This window comes from Herpailurus yagouaroundi, unplaced genomic scaffold, assembly GCF_014898765.1.
Source record: "Herpailurus yagouaroundi ecotype Mexico unplaced genomic scaffold, PumYag 28, whole genome shotgun sequence".
Taxonomy (NCBI): domain Eukaryota; kingdom Metazoa; phylum Chordata; class Mammalia; order Carnivora; family Felidae; genus Herpailurus; species Herpailurus yagouaroundi.
Window position 1 is genome coordinate 8961019 of NW_024412376.1, and position 17914 is coordinate 8978932.

Below are 17914 nucleotides of genomic sequence, written 5' to 3' on the forward strand. Positions count from 1 at the left end.
GACATTAATCCACTCGGAAAGATGAATACTTATCATTTACATCCTGGGCCTAGAAGCTGGATGATGTGTTAAGAGGATAGGAATCTACATCTGTGGGTCTTGGGCTTGTGTCCAGAAGGGAAACATGGTACAACCTCCAAACCTGAGTTCTTAGAAGTCTCCTCCCCTCATACATAACCACTCTCAACGATTCTCATTCCTTTTAGTAATACCTCAGCTGTTCCCAAGCAGGAGACGTCTAGCCCCCAAAGGCTGAAATGTTTTGTGCCATCATCCAATTTCATTCATCCAAGTCACCTGGGACACCATATGGAAGGAGGAGGCCTAACATGGAAGCGGAGGCAAATTAGGATCAGTCATCTTCGATCCCTTACTTTTGCGAGGACAGTGATTTTCAAATTACCTCGCTAAATTTCAAAACACGATCAGAATCTACATTTATACACAATCGGTGCACCCATTAAATCAACGGCTCTCAATCTTATGTTCTCAAGCTGAGAATCTCCTGGGGAACTTAAAGAAATACCAGTGGGTCATCCCCCAGGGGATTCTGACGTGATTGCTCCGAGTAGAGGCCCTGCCAACAGCGGAGAACATCAGAATTACACTGTTGATCCTCGTCATTTAAACCACACACGTGGATTCCTACACACCCAGGTCACGCTACACATTTGGTGCTCTTTCAATCTATTGTGTTTCAATAAAACCACTTAAACATAGTTCAAACTGTTAAACATCACTTTTCAGCTCAAAAAAAAGTTAATGGCCACACACATTCTAAGTACCTGCATATGATGGTCTCCCCCATCCTGGCTGACAATGCTAGAGATGTCTGACTTTCTGCCGAGTTTGGGGGGGTGGGGAATGGCGCCAGGTGATGACCAGCCATTTGCACATCCAAAACCCGACCACCATTTCCAGGAGCAAGATCCTTCACTGATTAATACTAAAAATAATCAAACCCCGAATGCTCTGACACCTAATCTCCAAGAATCAGAAGTCTTCAACACCCTACGTGTTTAACACTTTTCCAGCGAGCTGGCTTTGCCATGAATCATCATCAAGATCCAGTCACCGGAGTTTCCAAGCTCCAGCTTAACCACAGGGTTTGCTTTTTGCAAGTTCTCGTGGCCTTCAGAGGGGCAGAATTCACTTTAAAATAAGGAACAATAGGGGCTGCATGAGAAGAAGCAACTGAAGCTTTTAAAATTACATCCAGTCACTGCCTCTGAATGTAGATTTATAGCCTTTTGAGGGTATCACCAGCATACTGTTGCCAGCACCGAAAGCCTTGTAAGAAGCAGCACCAGTTAAACGCTTATGCACATTTGAAATCTGCTCCAGCTCATGTCCTCAGTGTGTCCACCATCATGAGCAATTGAATAACACCACCTTCTAACAGGCCCAGCTGAGCATTCAAATTGGAAAGGGTTCCCTTCTCACCACACCTGAATACACAGATTTAAACAGGGAAAAATGCAAGTTGGAAGTAATTTACTTGCCCAGGTAAGTAGGTTATGTGGCAAACTATATCCTTTGGGTAAAGTATAATGCACAGCACTAACATCACATAGTGTTAGTGGAAATAAAGTTAATATACTCTTTCCTACGTACAGACTTTTTAAATAATTACACTTAAAAAGTATTTAGGATGTACTGGTGTTTGTAGTAGAGTCTTAATGCTAGTTTAGTATGTGTTCATACTGCACACATTTAGTACAAGGATGCAGAAGTAATTGGGACAAAAGCTTAAGACTCACTCCAGAGGGGCGCCTGGGTGGCTCAGTCGGTTAAGCATCCAACTTCGGCTCAGGTCATGATCTCGCAGTTTGTGAGTTCTAGCTCCGCATCAGTGCTGACAGCGTGGAGCCTGAAGCCTGCTTCAGATTCTGTGTCTCCTCTCTCTCCCCCTCCCCTGCTCATGCTCTGTCTCTCTCAAAAATAAATAAATGTTAAAAGAAAAAAAAATTTAAAAAAACACTCCAGATTTCATCCCAACACAAATCTATAATGTAGACCCCTTTTACAAAATTAATTAGCTCTGCTACACTGAACTAGCTTGAGTGCCTCAAATCAAAACCCCAACATTCAATGATTAAGAACTGAGCCAAGAAATCTCTATTATTTCAAAGGTATTTGGAAAAATGTAAACATTTTAAATCAAATGAAAACATCCTTTAACAGAGAAAAACAATGATCAATAGTCTTTAGTCTTCTGGTATCATTTCTTTTGAATTCCTTTGTGCCTCTATTGATTACGTTTGTTATTAGAAGCCTGGAAAGGAAAAGAGGGAAGAGTGACATTGAGAGACAGAAGATCTGGATTCACAGGCAGGCACCGACAGAAATGACCTACAGAAGCCAAGAAAGCTACGTTGCTTCTCTAGGCTTTGGTTGTTCATGTTAAGATGTGGGTCTTACCCTAAAAGTATTAGGATTCTCTTCAGCAACATAATTGTACAATTTTCCTCTACAAATGGGAAACAAATACATAGAAACTCAGTGATCACATCAGTGTTTATCAAATGTTAAACGGAAGGCCACATAGATGCTCTCTATCTTCTGCTTTTAGACAATGCCCTCCACAAAGCTAGAAGCTTTAGAAGCACAGCACAAAGACAAGTATCGAAAACGAGGATTGACCAGCTCCCAGATCTGTTAAATCTCTTTACAAAATGCACCAAAGTCACGGAGGCAAATTTGAAAGCGGAGTGTTCTATACAGTGAGTTTTATCACAAGTGTGTTATTAACACAGTGTTCAGAGACTCCGAATATAGAGACAGAAATTTCATAAGTCTGGTTTCTATTAGAAAGGCAAAGTAAGCATCCATGGGCCCCCACACCCAAGTGAGCAAACATGGGCTATGGCGGAGAAGGGGCGTCCTATTCATACTGAGAATGAAAGGTACTGAAAACAAATCAGGGCATCACAGAATGTGAGAGCATGCAGGAGCTTTAAAGACAATTTAGGCATTTCTTCTCACATTAGGAATAAAAACAACCAGGGGCACCGGGGTGGCTCAGTTAAGTGTCTGTCCTACTCTTGATCTTGGCTCAGGTCATGATCTCATGGTTTGAGTTCGAGTCCCCCACAGGGCTCTGCACTGACAGCACAGAGCTGCTTGGGATTTCTCTCTCCCTCTCTGACTTGCGCCCTCTTTCTCTCTCAAAAAAGAAAAGAAAAAAAGAATTTAGTCCTTTCTTCTCACTTTAGGAATAAAAAGAACCAGGAGCACCTGGATGGCTCAGTCGGTTAAGCATGAGACTCTTGAAAAGGCTCAGGTTATGATCTGTTGGTGAGATGTAGCCCCCAACCCCCTGAGTCAGGCTCCACATTATAGGTATACATATTCATTCATTCATTCATTCTCTTTCTCCCTCCCTCCCTCTCTCTCTCTCTCTCTCTCCCCCCCTCCTATCTTCTCTTTCTCAAAAAACAAAAAAAAGACAAAATAATAGATAAGACAGATAAAAAGTACCAGAGAACAAAGTGATAGGTTGAAGGACACGTGGTCTCGAACTCCCCAGGCTCACCACACTGCTTAAATGAGAAGGGAATTTCTGAGAAGGGAGTGACTTTGAGGAAGAAACAAAGATTTGGGGGTTAAATGAGAGATACCATGGAGAAAGAGAGAAATGGGAATATGTGAATTAAGAAGCTGACTTTCAAGTCAAAATTGTATCCACATCTCAAGTGTGTTATTAATGCCTTTTAAATTAATAGTGTAGAACTCTAATGATCTAAGTTTGCTAGAATGATGATATATGACATTCTACTAATATATAATACATACACAGATACCCATGCATTAAAGCACTTATCACCTTGACAACTGTTAATAATGGGCTCTACAGGTGATGGTCTTTTCTGCTGCAGGATGTGATACGATACAGCTGTCTTTTCACACTGCCATTGCAGAGGCTGAAATGCATCTCAAGCTGTCTGCTAAATTTGAGAAAATATCAAATGGGTTGTGTGAGTTTTCTTTCTTTTTGCCCCAATGTAAAAAAAAAAAAATCTAATGACAAATTTTTTTCAGCTTTACATCCTTAAAGCAAACCCCAGAAACACTTACATCCCACCCACATACCTCACCTGGACAAAACCTGTGAATCTCCTGATTGTTTTTGGTTTTGTCTTAAGGAAAACAACTTTGGAAATCTGATGCAGGCTACTGGCAATCAGTGTAGCTTCTGGCCCCAAGACTGAAGGGGATACAAGGGCTGTCGATTTAGATGCAGTCAACTCCTCCCAGCCCCTTTCAAAAGGCTTATCACACACTTACAATTTGCCTGGCAAAGAATCTTATTTGATGGTCTGTATTTTTTCCCAATCTCTTTTTAAGATAGGTTGGATAATTTTGTTTTAATGTTTATTTTAGAAAGAGAGAGCGAGGGTGAGTGCAAGTGGGGCAGGGGCAGAGAGACACAGAACCTGAAGCAGGCTCTGTGCCATCAACACAAAGCCCAACGCAGGGCTCAATCTCACGAACCCCGAGATCATGACCTGAGCTGAAGTCAGACTCTGACTCAGCCACCCAGGCACCCCAGATAGGTTGGATAATTCTCAAAGACATAATGAAAACTATTATTGGAAGTCCGTTTGCACTGAGCCATGGCAATACTTCCAAACACAAATTTAAAGACTTTAATCTTGTTTTACAAGTGTACACATAAAGAAAAAATAAAGCACAGGCACTCAAAATTAATAATGAAGACAAGGCAGAGGGGTGCCTGGGTGGCTCAGTCAGCTAAGCGACTGACTCTTGATCTCGCAGTTGGTGAAATTGAGCCCCATGCTGGGCTGTGCACTGACAGCACGGAGCCCGCTTCTGATTCTCTCCCTCCCTCTCTCTCAAAATAAAAAAATAAACTCAAAAAAAAAATAATAAAGACAAGGTATTTAGAAAGCCATGCAGACTGAGGAGCTAGTATTCTATTTCTAAAAACTGTCTGGTTTGTAATGGCATCTTTAAAAATAAAACCGGAGAACTAATTTGTGATTTTACTTACTTTAATGAACACTTTAATTCCTTTGATTAAGAAAATATTATTGCTTAGCAAGTTCCTCCGAATGTTTGATGTACAGCTTATTCCACACCGCAGTCTGCCATGAGAGATCTAGTCACAGTTTTACTTCCCTCCAATCACTTCTGACACATTTCCCGCGTAGGGGCATCTCTGCTTATAACCATGAGAACATAATACCAACAGACCAAGAAGGCAACACAGGTATCACCCAAAATTTTTATTCAGTTACTCTCCTCCATCACACATGCTCATGCATCCAGAGCCTGGTCTCAAATATAATGTGAGCAAAATGCTTTATCATTCAGCTCAGGTCGAATGACTCTATCGGGCCAGAAAACAGAAGTACATGGTAAATAAGTCCAAAACCCAGAAGCCATTTGGAGACTCGGCTTTGAGTCCTGGTACTACTTATTGCTGCCTGTGTCACCTTGGTTGAAAAATCTCTACATCTAATTTTATCATCTGTTCGATATCAAGGTGGAGGTGAAAATACAAAGCAATCATACTTGTGAACATACCTTAAAAGTATCAAGTTCCATGCAAGTGAATTATTACTCATAACAGCCACCCATGATAGTGTCCTTCTTCTACTTAACCATCTTTCTAGAATAGGCTATCTAGTAATGTAGGCTTTGGGGTGCCTGGGTGGGTCCATCGGTTAAGTGTCCAACTTTGGCTCAAGTCATGACCTCACACTGTGTGAGTCTGAGCCCTGCATCAGGCTCTGTGCTGACAGCTCAGAGACTGGGGCCTGCTTCGGACTGTCTCCCTCTCTGTCCCTCCCCTAGGACATTCTCTCCCTCACTCTCAAAAATAAATAAAACATTAAAACATTTAAAAAAAAAAAGGAATGTAGGCTGTACAATCTATTAAGGAAAAAAATATAGGGGTGCCTGGGTGGCTCAGTTGGTTAAACGTCTGACTCTTGATTTCAGCTCAGGTCATGATCTCAGGGCTGGTAGATTCGAGCCCCACACTGGGCTGCAAGCTGAGAGCACAGAGCCTGCTTGGGATTCTCTCTCCCCTTCTCTCTGCCCCTCCCCTGCTTGCTCACACTCTCAAAATTTAAAAAAATAAACTTAAAAAAATACATACATAACTATCTTATAATTATTTAATTCTTCCTCTGGCAATTAAATTTCCCTGAGTATTTTATCACAGGATCAAATAAGTTTCAGAAAGTTTAGTCTCAGTAGTATTTATACCTTGCATAATAAGGCTGGAGTAAAAAATACTAGTTGGCGGGAGCCTGGGTGGCTCAGTCAGTTAAGCATCCAACTCTTGGTTTTGGCTCAGGTCATGATCTCACAGTTCATGAGTTCGAGCCCCTCATCAGCCTCTGTGCTGATAGCATGGAGACTGCTTGAGATTCTCTCCCCCTCCTTCTCTCTGACCCTTCCCCACTTGTGTTTGTGCGCTCTCTCAAAATAAACAAACTCAAAAAAAAAAAAAATACTAGCTGGCATATGCTATTGGACAAGAACTATCAGGTGCTGGGTAAGAGTTAATAGTAAGCACAATGGATCCTGTCAGGTGCAGAGAACTATCTTGCAGCAGATACAACAAACCCCGGCACCAGCTCATACACCATGTTGTGACAACCACAATCCATCAGCTTGGGGAGCCTCAGTACCCTGTATGAACAGCACTGTTTTTCTGAACCAACTGATTCTCTCTACCTCTTACTTAACGATAGCCCCGTCCTCTCATTATCCTGAACTCCGCACCATTTGAAGTGCAGGTGCAGTCGACACATACAATAATAAAAGGAAGAAGTGATCAAGATGAGTAGAAAAGCTTCCTAGTTAAAAATCTGACTTTGGGCAAACTGTTCAACTTCCTAGGGACTCAGTTTCGTCTTTATTACCTGCAATTAATTAGATGCAAACATAAGTCCTCAGTCACTTCACAATAGAAAGACTTTTCAAATACTGCTTACAGATGCTAGAAACAAGACATTATCTCATCTCAGAGCAGTGCTCCTGAATGTGTTAGTTTTACGACTGGCTGTATGTTTGCCTGAGTTTAAACTGACATTTGTGTTTACCTATTCTTCTATTGGCATTTTAAAAATAGCCTCGCACTGAATTCTGCTTCATACAGACTTGCAAGTGAAAAACAATACTGCAAATAAAAAACCCGAATTACACTCATCTATGGCCCTGCTACTCAAAGTGTGGCCCATGGATAGGGTCATCCAGAAGCCCGTCAGAAATGCAGAATCCCAGGCCCCTCCCCAGGTTTACTAGATCAGAAGGTGCAGTTTACCAAGATCTGCAGTGACTGAAATGTGCACTAACATCTGAAGAGCACTGACTTGTGAGTTTCAAAGACATTACCAGCATAGCTCCCATAACCTATGAGCGTTTCAGTTTCCCCTCCTCTCCTGGATTTTATTAAATTAAATTCAAATAAAGATGGTAACTCCTGAATAAGTGCTGTTGCTAGCAGAAGCCACCAATCACTTTCACACCACTCCCAGCAACACACGCACAAATATATCCACAGGCAGATCTCTCATCCAATATTTAGAAAATAAATTTGCTTTTATAGTAAGTTATCAAAATCTGTGAATGATATTACACAAAACATAGCTGTGCCAGTGTTAGTTGAGCCTCTGAAGAATTCGGGATGATTTCTTCCTATGCCTGCCCACCAATCACCTACCTTCTGGAATTTCTGCAACATCATTTTCCCTTGGACTTACCTGATGGAGAAATTACAAACATTTGATTTTAGATGACAACAAAACACCTGCCAAATTCATTCTCCACATGGCTGCAGTGACATTTTCCCCCATGATTCCTCTTAACCTTACAAGACCAGGTTGGGTCGGTGGAATACACCTGCAAAGGTCTCTCTTTCTGGAAAGGAAGGCTCTTTTGCACTTTATGAACCAGAAATTTGGGGACAGTCAACATCTGCATTAACTGAAGCTGTCATTGACCTCACTCGAAAGGCAGCTTTTGGCTTTCCTATTTCCTTATTTATGAAGGAAGGAACTGCTCACAGGGGAAGAATTCAGGCCTCACCTTACTCTGGTCTTTTGGAAACAGTATCAGGAAGTGTTTTTCAGTCCCGCAGTAGTCTGATGTAGCTGAGAAGCATAATATGGGAGTGTTGTTTCTCCTCTAGCCCCAGAAACGCAGCCCAGTACTTCTGCCCCTAATTTCTGGGTCAGCGAAGTCGGTGGGGAGGGGCAGGTGCTGAGCACAAAATCCGTGATACACCCTGTACTGCACACACATCCACTTTCGGGAGAAATACTCCAGAAGCACAACGGAGTTCACAGTGGATTTCTAATACAGTCCAAAGTGGATCCATTAACATCCACCTAATTCTGTAAATTATCTACGCACAGCATGTGTATGCGCACAATGAGACCATACGAGGCAATGTGGCCCAAACAATTAGAAGTTCTTTTCAAAGTGGAAATGCAAAATAGAACGAATATCTATTTTCTATAAATGAATCTAGCCATCTGCCTTGAAAGAGCAGCAGCAGGAGTACCCAAAACAGCAGAAACAGCAGCCTCTGGTGTTAACAATCTACTCTCCAATCTCCTGCTCCACATTTCCCCGGCAAACAAGGCTAAAAATACAAGACATGCAACAAATAGTCTCTTGGGATCTGCCATTCCATGGATGGCGTATTCAATCAGAGTAATATTTTCTGTTGAAATTCAAAATTGAAAAAAAAAAAGCAAGCTATCATATTAGAAACGGGCGTTCAGAATTTTAAGTGTGAATCCAATCCCAAAGTATATTAAGCTGAATGGTGAGAGGGTGGTTGTTTTCATACAACATAAATCTCTGAGATTTATCTGAATATATTTATAGATTTATTGAAGCTACTCTAAATGCCTCTACAACTCTCACAGTTACAGAGAAATCATTTTAGCGCTTTTGTCACCAAAATGTAAGGGTCACTTTATTTTTGGCATAGTTTAGAAAACAGTCCTTAAGGCTCTGGAGGAGGACAGTGCAGGTTTGAATCCAGGCCCCTCCATATACCACCTCTATGGCCTTGAACAAGTTATTTAACCCTTGTTTGACCTTGTTTCCCTATGTTAAAAATGAGATTACTCACCTCACGGTGTTATTTTAAGGACTAAACGAGTTAACATACATGAAGCATTTAGAATAATCAATGGCACATGCTAAATACAATAATCACTATTATTATTTCTCACTCAAGGCTACAAAAATGCCTTCTCTTAAGGAACAGGTATGATATAAGGAGCGGTAGCAACACAGTGGTAGTTTTCATGCCAACAGCGGCCACTGAGCAAATGAGGGCGTGAGCTGGTCAGGGTCTTCACCTAGAATTTGCGGCTGTCACTACAGGAAAGTTCCCGCTAGGTATTCAGGCAAGTCAGTAGTTCAGAATGAGAAGACAATGCCATGGCTGGTCAAGTGGCACTTCCCTGAGTATGAGACAATCAAGATTAAGGACCAAAGTGCAATCAAGAAGCATCCCCATCAGGGCTTTCTGCAAACGTGTGTGCCTGTCCATTAAGAGGATGCCTCTACTCCCACTATGACCTTCCTTAAGGGGATGTCACAGAAAAATCTTTCTTTGGATGGACACCTGTCTTTGGGATTTGATTTTAATGCATATGGTCTGAGCCTCTAGCCTTCATAATAAAAAAAGAACAAAAGGCACAAGGGAGTGGTATCAAACACTATCTCCTCTACAATAAATTCCTTGAGAAATCTTTAGAGTTGGCGGTATTTTAAATTAGGTTCTATATACGGTAGAAGGAACACAATAAAGTCATTGAGGCGACACAGACAGAAAAGGGCTTCCCTACCTAGTAAGACAGCAAGGTCTGGAATGTAGTCCTACAGTTCAGAGACCTCACGGAGGATTCCTGGCCCCCTAATTTCTCCCACCCTAAGGGGCTCTGCTTACAAAAGCGCACACAGGTCACTCAAAGAGTGAGGAAGGATTTTTCATTGTAAGACAATGAAAAAGGACAACAAGCGCTTTTCTTAAGGGCCAGGTCAGAACAACTAACCTCTTGTTAAGGGCTGAGATACTTAAGACACTCCTTGAACACACTTTGTTGGGTAGGAAAAGAAGGTGCCATTGGACTGCTCAAGCTGCGAGCACAACCCAAGAGTTAGAATAAGACAAAGCTGGCAGGAAATTGGGAGAAAACTATCTTTCCTGATAGCACTATGGAGGGACAATTTTTTGAGGAAAAGGAACAGAATGAAAAAGGTGGGGGGGTGCATATAATGGTCACTAGGGAGGAAATGACAATAGATTTTAAGATGTATGAACCAGATAGACAAATGGATTTTAAGTATGTGTAAACCATCCAACCCTATTATGCCTAGATAATAAACATGTACCACTCATGCCCTTAATGCATTTCTATAGTTATTATTAGGAAGATTTCATTGTCCAAGAAATTTTTTAAAGCAAGGAACTGTAAGTTTAGCCTATCTAAGATCATCTCCTCCCTGCCTTTGGATGAGGGTATCTTAGGTATAGTATCTAATACAGGAATCACAACCAGATCTGGAGCGCCACTCCAGTTTTTCAAAGAACAAAACAAATCAACATGACAACATGATGTGGATTCAATTTGCACTTGGCAGGTCATGAATAACTTTTAAACAACCTTCTTTTAAGTTGGAAAGTGTTAAAATGTACAGTAATCATGGCACCAAAGTGCCTTCCTCACAGTATGCCAGAAGTCAGGAACATAAATCTAAAGCAGTCAGTCCTGTTTGCAAAGGAAGGAACCAGAACACTGCTCCTTGGGCCACTCACTACTAGTTTCTACAGGCAGTGTCCTGCCCCAAGTATCTTCCTCTTTGAGTACATTCACTTGAAGCCAATCACCTGAAACCACCTCCCCTCTGATTTTTAGTGGGTTTTACATTAGGTATGGAGAGGAAAAGGGGAAAAAAAAAAAGTTGGTGCAATCATCTTAGAAACAAAGGATAAATAACTGTGAAGAATATGCTACTGAAATGTTAAATATTCCTAAATCATCAAAGGAAAAGCATAATTCTATATAGCCTGTTGTTTAGAGAAGGGACAACACCTTGGTTCAAATCAACATGGAAAGGCTTGCAGGGGAAAAAAAAAAAAACAACTATTTCTTTGGATAAAGAACCACCACCTAGGGCCAACCGTATGGAGGCTGGTCAGACTACTCAGCAAACATGCCACGAGAGCGCACCTCTTCTTGCTTTTAATGAAGGGGCACCTGCCCCAGCAGGCAGACCTTAGGTAACATTGAAACCCACCCTTTGTTCTGAAAACTACAATTGAGCCCACCTGTCCAAAGCCAGGTGCATGTAGCTTCACAGATTCCAGAGCCCGGCTTACTACTCATTTCTTACAGAATCTCTGACAGATGCTAAGGGTAATGGGCTTCACACCCCAAAACGTAACATACTACAAGGGAAATATTAGTCAGATTTACTGCTCCGCGCCATGTGTCTTGAACATTACTATGATCCGTGCAAGACATTTTGTTGTAAATAAGCCTGCAGAGTGTACAGTATGTTTTCTAGGAGACCTTTAAGGAACAGCTTGCAGACAAGAGGTGCTAGCCTTAGTTTTACAGCCAGCAAAACTCCATCCAAGAGGCTTCTGGCATATCCCCACCTCTTGTTTGGAGCTGGCTTCAAGACAACTCCACCAACCAAATTCCAAGGGGTCAGGACAGGAAGCCAGTCACTCTTGGGTATTCCACACCAAATAGCAGGTGGGAATTCAGACATTTAGATAACTGAGAACAAGCCGGCTTTTCTCCATAACAGTATATTAAAAACAACTGAGCTGACTTTGCAAGGAGGCATTCTCCATAGTAAATTAGATGGCTGAAGCCTGTGCTTCTTCCAGCAAGGGAAAGAACTATACTTCACCATAACCCGGTGTGTGCAATCACCGAGGCTCATTTTTAAACCTTTGCTGCTTTTTAAAGGGCCTGCTTCACCAAAGGAAGAAAAAGCAAAAGCAAAAAAAAAAAAAAAAAGTTTTCAGGAAATGAAAAGCAAATAGTCACTGAACAGGATCATAAACCAGAAAGCCTCTATCCACCTCTTTTCCTTTTTAATTCTTCATTCTAGGCACCCAGACTGTTTTTAACACACCGTTAGCTTTCATAAAAATTAGATTACAGAGGTTCTTGTGTGATCGTCCTGAACCCCTTCCACACTCCCGGCTACGCATTAGGTTCAGGATAGCCAGAGAGCAGAACCGTGAGGTGGTCAGTTCAGTCCCCGCTTCCAGCTGGAGGAGCGTTAAGTAAATCATTCAACGCAATTACATATTCTAAACCTAATGGATGGCACACGGGGAAGGAGAAAGCTAAAGATGGGCAGGAAGGAGAAGCTTCGGGATTATTTCCAAGGTAAAGCCACAATACTCAAGCTACGTCTGAAACTGTCTCTGATCATCTTCAAAACAAGTCGGCGGGATTTATCTTTAACTTAATGCTCCCGGTTCTCGCTCACGGTGCAGGTGAAATCAGTTGCAAAATTTTCACTCTACTGGAGTCCGGAGGATCCAGGAAAATGGGGTTTACGTTTCAAAGTCAGCAAGGAGCGGCGTTTCCCCGCGGCTCGGTGGAGCCCCGCGCTCGCTAGCTCCCTAGCTGGAGTGGGCACCTGGTAGCAAGAGGAGGCGCCGGGTGAGCCGGCCTCGGGCCAAATGCTTATCCCGGCTCCGCACCGCAGGCTCAGCTAACGCGGGTGGTGCACAAGGCTCTCCCGGGCTCCCGCACGCACGCGGCCTCCTCAAAAGAAAACCCAGTGCTAAGTCCTCTAGAGAGTGTCGCCCCAGGAGTGTCACGCTCAGCGGGCTTTACCTTGGGTGTTGCTCCACAAAAGGAAAAGGCGCCCTCTCCATTCAAGCCCACCCTACGGAGGGAGACCTCTATCACCCCGCCCCTCTCGCAGGAACTCTCGGACACAGCTCTGCGCGCCCACCCATGATCTCTCTCGCCTTGGAGACAAGTGGAGAGGGCAGGGGAAAGAGATTGGAGCGAAGAGGTGGGTACTCGGGTCTGCAGCAATTGCGGAGGGATCGGAAAAATGGAGCAGGCGATGCGCGTCAAGGGTAGGGGCCCCGGTCACAGCAACCTGTAGGATTGCGGCTGATCGCAAACTTGGGGTGGGAGGCAGGGTCCCCTCGGAGGTCCTCCGCCGGATTCCCACCCTGTCGGGTCCGCGCGCGGAGAGGCGCGGGGCGCAACTTGCGAAGCCAACGCCGCGGGCGCGGGTCCCGCTCAGTCTCGCCGGCGCCCCCTCGCCTCGCCCCCGGCCCCGCCGCCCGCTCTGCCCCGCGCTTACCTCGGGCAGCCGCAGCCCCCGCCGCCCAGAAGCAGAGCCCGAGCCACGGGAGCCACCGGCGCGCCCCTCCAGCGCCTCCTCCTGCGGCTGCCGCTCTCCCCATGCTCCTCGCCCCGCTCGGAGTCCGGCTCCTCTTCCACGCTCCGGGCGCCCGGGAGAGGCACGGCGAGCCGGGGGCCGAGACGAGCGGGTCCCGGAGGTCTTCAGCGAGTGACTGATCCACGGCGGCTCCCTACAGCCTCGGGGCAGCGCGCTCCGAGCCGCCGCTGACCGGGCACCGGGAGCCTGCACGCGCCCCCATAGCTTCCCGCGGCGGGGCGAACGCTGCCGCCGCGGCCGCCACCGGAGTCGCGCGTCGTTCCCGCAGCACCGCTCGCCGCGCTCCCGCCGCTGCCGGGTTCGGGACTACGGGGCGGAGGAGCGACTCCGCATCGCTAATGAGATGCCCGCGGCCGCCCCTTCTCCTCCCCTCCGAGCTGCAGCCAATGAGCCGGGCCGGGGCGGGGCGGCGGCGGGCCGCGCGGGGCGGGAGTCAGGGGGGCGCAGGTGAGCCCCGCCGCGGCCGCCGCACGCGCTCCCGGGTATCTCCGCTCTCGGCAAATAGCCCCCGCTCGCGGATCGGGGCGGCGGGGCCTGGGGCCCGTTCGGGGACGCGAGCGCAAGCCTACGGGCGCGAGCGAGCAGCGCCTGCGGGCCTCTCCAAGGCGAACCGGGCGCGGAAAGATGCGGGCGACTCGGGGTCGGCTGCTTCCCGGAAACCTCTGTTTCGTTCAACTTTGAGCCCTTTCTCAGTCCTGCCTCTCCTTCTTCCGTTTTTTAACATCGGATCAGACAGCACGCCTAAAATAGTCAAAGCAAAAGGAAAAAGACTTAGATGCCAAGTGGGGGGAAATAACAGTAGAATAAATCCATTACTGTAACTAGGCGAAATATGTATGCATATAAATAAAGAGGTGGAGGAAATTACAGTCGGGGGTGCGTTGAGGGGTATGTGATAGATTTTTTTTCTACTTTTTTTTTTTTTTTTTTTTTTTTTACTTTTCTGAAAGCGTTCGTATTTCTGATGCCTCATGGTTTTGTTTTCATCTGGGACCTGGGAATCGCCTTTCTTCTAAGTATCAGGGAAAGGAGAGTCGTGCTGGCCTTTGTAACAAGAAGGAAAGAAGACTTTTTCTTAAAAGTGTGGTTTATTTTGAATAAACTGTCAAAGCTTTATTTAACTGCTTTTAAAAGTATCTCATGGTTGCCTCGTATTCTTCCCTCGCCTGTAGTAACTTAAGAGAGATTGCCTTAGGCCACACAGTTTCAGAGCAAAGAACGCACCTGAGGAATTGGCCCTGAGTCCAAAACTCCACAGGCAGAGCACGCATCATGTCTCACAATATTGGGGCCCCCAAATGGTGCCACAACTCAACTATTTAGAATATGGGTCCCCTTTGGCCTGGCTGACCCCAACAGCAACTGAAGTCTTGGCTTGCAAGAAAACCTTCCCAACAGTTCCCTCACTGACCACACTCGATATTGATACAAGTAGTACTTCTAAAAAATCCATCTCTGTCTTGACAAAGTGCTCCCTGCTCCCAAACACCTTTCTCTGGAGAATAAACAGTTTAGTGTGGTAATTGTTCTGGATGAGGTAATTGCGTTCACTCGCTTTCTTCTGAAGAAAAAGAAGATGGTAGGCAGAACGATGGATTCCCCGATAGGCACGTGTGCAGTCCCTCTCCCGAGTGCCACCAGGCGTGTGAATGTCCGGGGCAAGGAGCCAGTTGTCTCCTCCAGTCTTCTTGTAGCTCAATAAAAGGTGTGGGTCCTGGTCAAGAAGCCCAAGCTCTGGGGAATGAATGCTTCAAAGCAAAGACTAATGTGGGGCCGGCTAGGGACTTGCCAGAAAATCTCTTTAGAATCTTGGTAGATGAGTGTTTTGTCCTTTTCCTCTGAGAAGGTGAATTGAGAATTAATCTACCAAATATGCTTTACCTGTCTTCTGGAAAATAGTCATTCATCCTCTGACTTTCCTTATTCTTCAAGACTATGTGGCAGCTCTGTCACAAATGAGTATTTTCTAAAAAAAAAAAAAAAGAAAAGAGAAAAAAAAAGAGAAAAGAATTACTATGTTTCCAAGATAGTATTGAAGTATTACTACTGTCCCCAGAGGAGAGCAATAGTAAAAACAATTTTATTTTTTTAAGTATGTGGGAAATAGATGAGCTAATATTAATTAATAATTCAAGTCAAATTGCAATGACAAATGAGACAGAAGGAGAGAAACCAAGAAGCTCTAAGTGCATACCCTGTTTAAGGATTGGGTCTTTCACATACATACTTTGTTTTCATAGCCGAACCAAACCCAAGAATGTAGGTATTATTATCCCTGTTTGGCAGACAAAGAAAGTCAGGCTGAGTATAAAAGTGATTTTCCCAAGATCACATAGGGAAGTAGCTAAACATCAAAAATGAGACACCGGTTTGTTTGACTGTAAACCCAAGATGAAGGCTGAGGTACTGTCCTTTCAATCAGGTGTCCAGAAATAGACATTCTACCTCATCCTTCTCAGTACGATTTAAATACTGGGTTGGGAGAAGGTGGATCTTCAGCATTCCCTCCACATATTATATACCAGGTATGAATTATACACCATGTATTAATTAAGTTCTATATATTAGTACACCCTGTATTAATCTAATTCTGGCTATTTTAAAACAGGCGTGAATTGTATTCCATTCCATTTGGAGAAATAAACTGAATAGTCACTGCCCAAAATCAATGTCTCCAGCCAAGGAACAGGAGCAAAGAATAGTAGAAGAACTAGCCTGAGACTCAGGACACCAAAGGACCAGGCCAATGACACTGCCAGGGACTGGCTGTGTAGCCTGGGGCAAGTCAACATCGCCTGGTGTCAGTTTCCTCATCTGAAAGATGAGAGTATTTGACTAGATGACTTTAAGATCAATCCTTTTTAAGAGCCATCATTTTCAACTATACCACATTATGATTTTGAATACTCAGTACAAACAAATCAGAAATTAAGCCACCTATTCTGGAATTGGGGCAATTATATAATAAATGCAAAATATGTTCCAGACCAGGTTACTTGGGACTCCAGCCACCCTAAAGGTATTAGATGTAACCAGGAAATATTAACTCCATGAACAGACTTGGTAAAGTTTTTTTCTCCATTCTTTGTTGTTTGAATGCACCATGCCTCTCACTTTATACACAAAGATAAAGAGGTAGAACATTTCTACTTCCATTGCCTTTTGGTCATCGTTAGCCCAACCAGTCTAAAAATAGAAAATGTCTGAATCAAGTCAAACTTGGAGAAGGAGAAATAGAGACTGGGCATACATCCTTCCAAATATAATGAAATTTTTTTTAATGGCTTACAATTCCTTAGGAAAAGTTCTGTCTTTGTCTGGAAAAAAATATTTAAGGATTTTTAACCAACTACTTGGTTGGTGTAATAGTCAACCTCGAAGGGAAGTTAAAGAAAGTAGAAATATTCTACATGAGTAAGGAAGAGTGTGTTGTTCTAGGGTTTGGGGAAGGAAGAGGGGAGCCCAGGAGTTGGTGGAAAGCCATGCCTGCTGAGATGTGGCCTTTCTCCTGGGAGCTCCAAATCATCACTAAGGATATGGAGACAAGTGGCTTTATGAAAAAATGGCAAAGAGACTATAGTTTGCATCTAGGTTACTGCAGACCTAACAGACACTCGGGAGAGAGAAAAAGGACCCTAGACATGGAAGCTTTTGAAAAGTATGGAGATATTTTTGGGCTGTCCTAAACCACAGACCTGGATTCTTTTAGGAGCAGGAAGTGCCTCATTTAAAATCTGAACAAAAGCAAGGTGTCAGAAGTCAGTGAGATCCAGACCCTTGGGGACAGAACACAGCTGCAGCTGAAACGGAGAGGAAATGGGCTTAGGAACGTTCCCCAACGACTAAGGGAAAGAAGAGCTGGAAAGAAATTCCACCATATATTTCTGCACCGTGCTTTTATCTAACTTTCTGAACTAAATAGGCAAATTTTAGTTATAACTGCTCTGAGAAGTTCTCTTAGTGTTTTTCGGGCCTTTCTATGCTGCATGCGGATCCTTTTCTACTAAGCGTGATGATAGAGAGAGAGAGGGCAGTCTTCCCCTCCTTTCATAGGCATGGGTTACAGAGAGAGGACGGTCTTCCCACATTTGGGATGTTAACATGTTAGCTCCTCCCGTCCTCCTAGAACCTGACTACTGTTTCTGAAGACCCAACTTATTTCTAGCTCTGCCAATGCCGGACGTTTCTGATAAAAGCCACTATTTCTATGAATCATACAATTATGATCATAAATAGGGAAGACCAAAAATCAACTGGACTAAAGGGCAACAGCTGCCAGCTTCAACGGGTGAACTTGGCGAGACAAGTAAATGAGATATTCTACGCGTGATATTTCCATTGGGAATATTCCGTGCCAGTCATTTCCCCAGGAAGGTCTTGTTCAATCGGAGCAGCACATTTTAGAAATGCATGCGACTTTCAGAGAACATGTTAAATTTTATTCAGCACCGCGTGCTCACGGCCC

At 44.1% G+C, this 17914-nt stretch overlaps 1 protein-coding gene across 12 annotated transcripts in view; it reads right to left on the bottom strand.

Annotated features, from left to right (window-relative positions):
• Positions 1-13681, bottom strand: part of UNC5D (unc-5 netrin receptor D) — a 577007-nt gene extending 563326 nt beyond the window's left edge. For 8 of the 12 annotated variants that reach the window (XM_040461883.1, XM_040461563.1, XM_040461433.1 and 5 more), the window contains exon 1: positions 13351-13680. In XM_040461883.1, the coding sequence (XP_040317817.1) occupies positions 13351-13453 (103 nt within the window). In that variant the 5' untranslated portion in view covers positions 13454-13680. Of the gene's footprint in view, positions 1-13350 lie in introns of all 12 variants that reach the window. The other 4 variants (XM_040461499.1, XM_040461717.1, XM_040461796.1 and 1 more) reach the window with 2 other exon arrangements.
• Positions 13682-17914: the final 4233 nt, after the last annotated feature.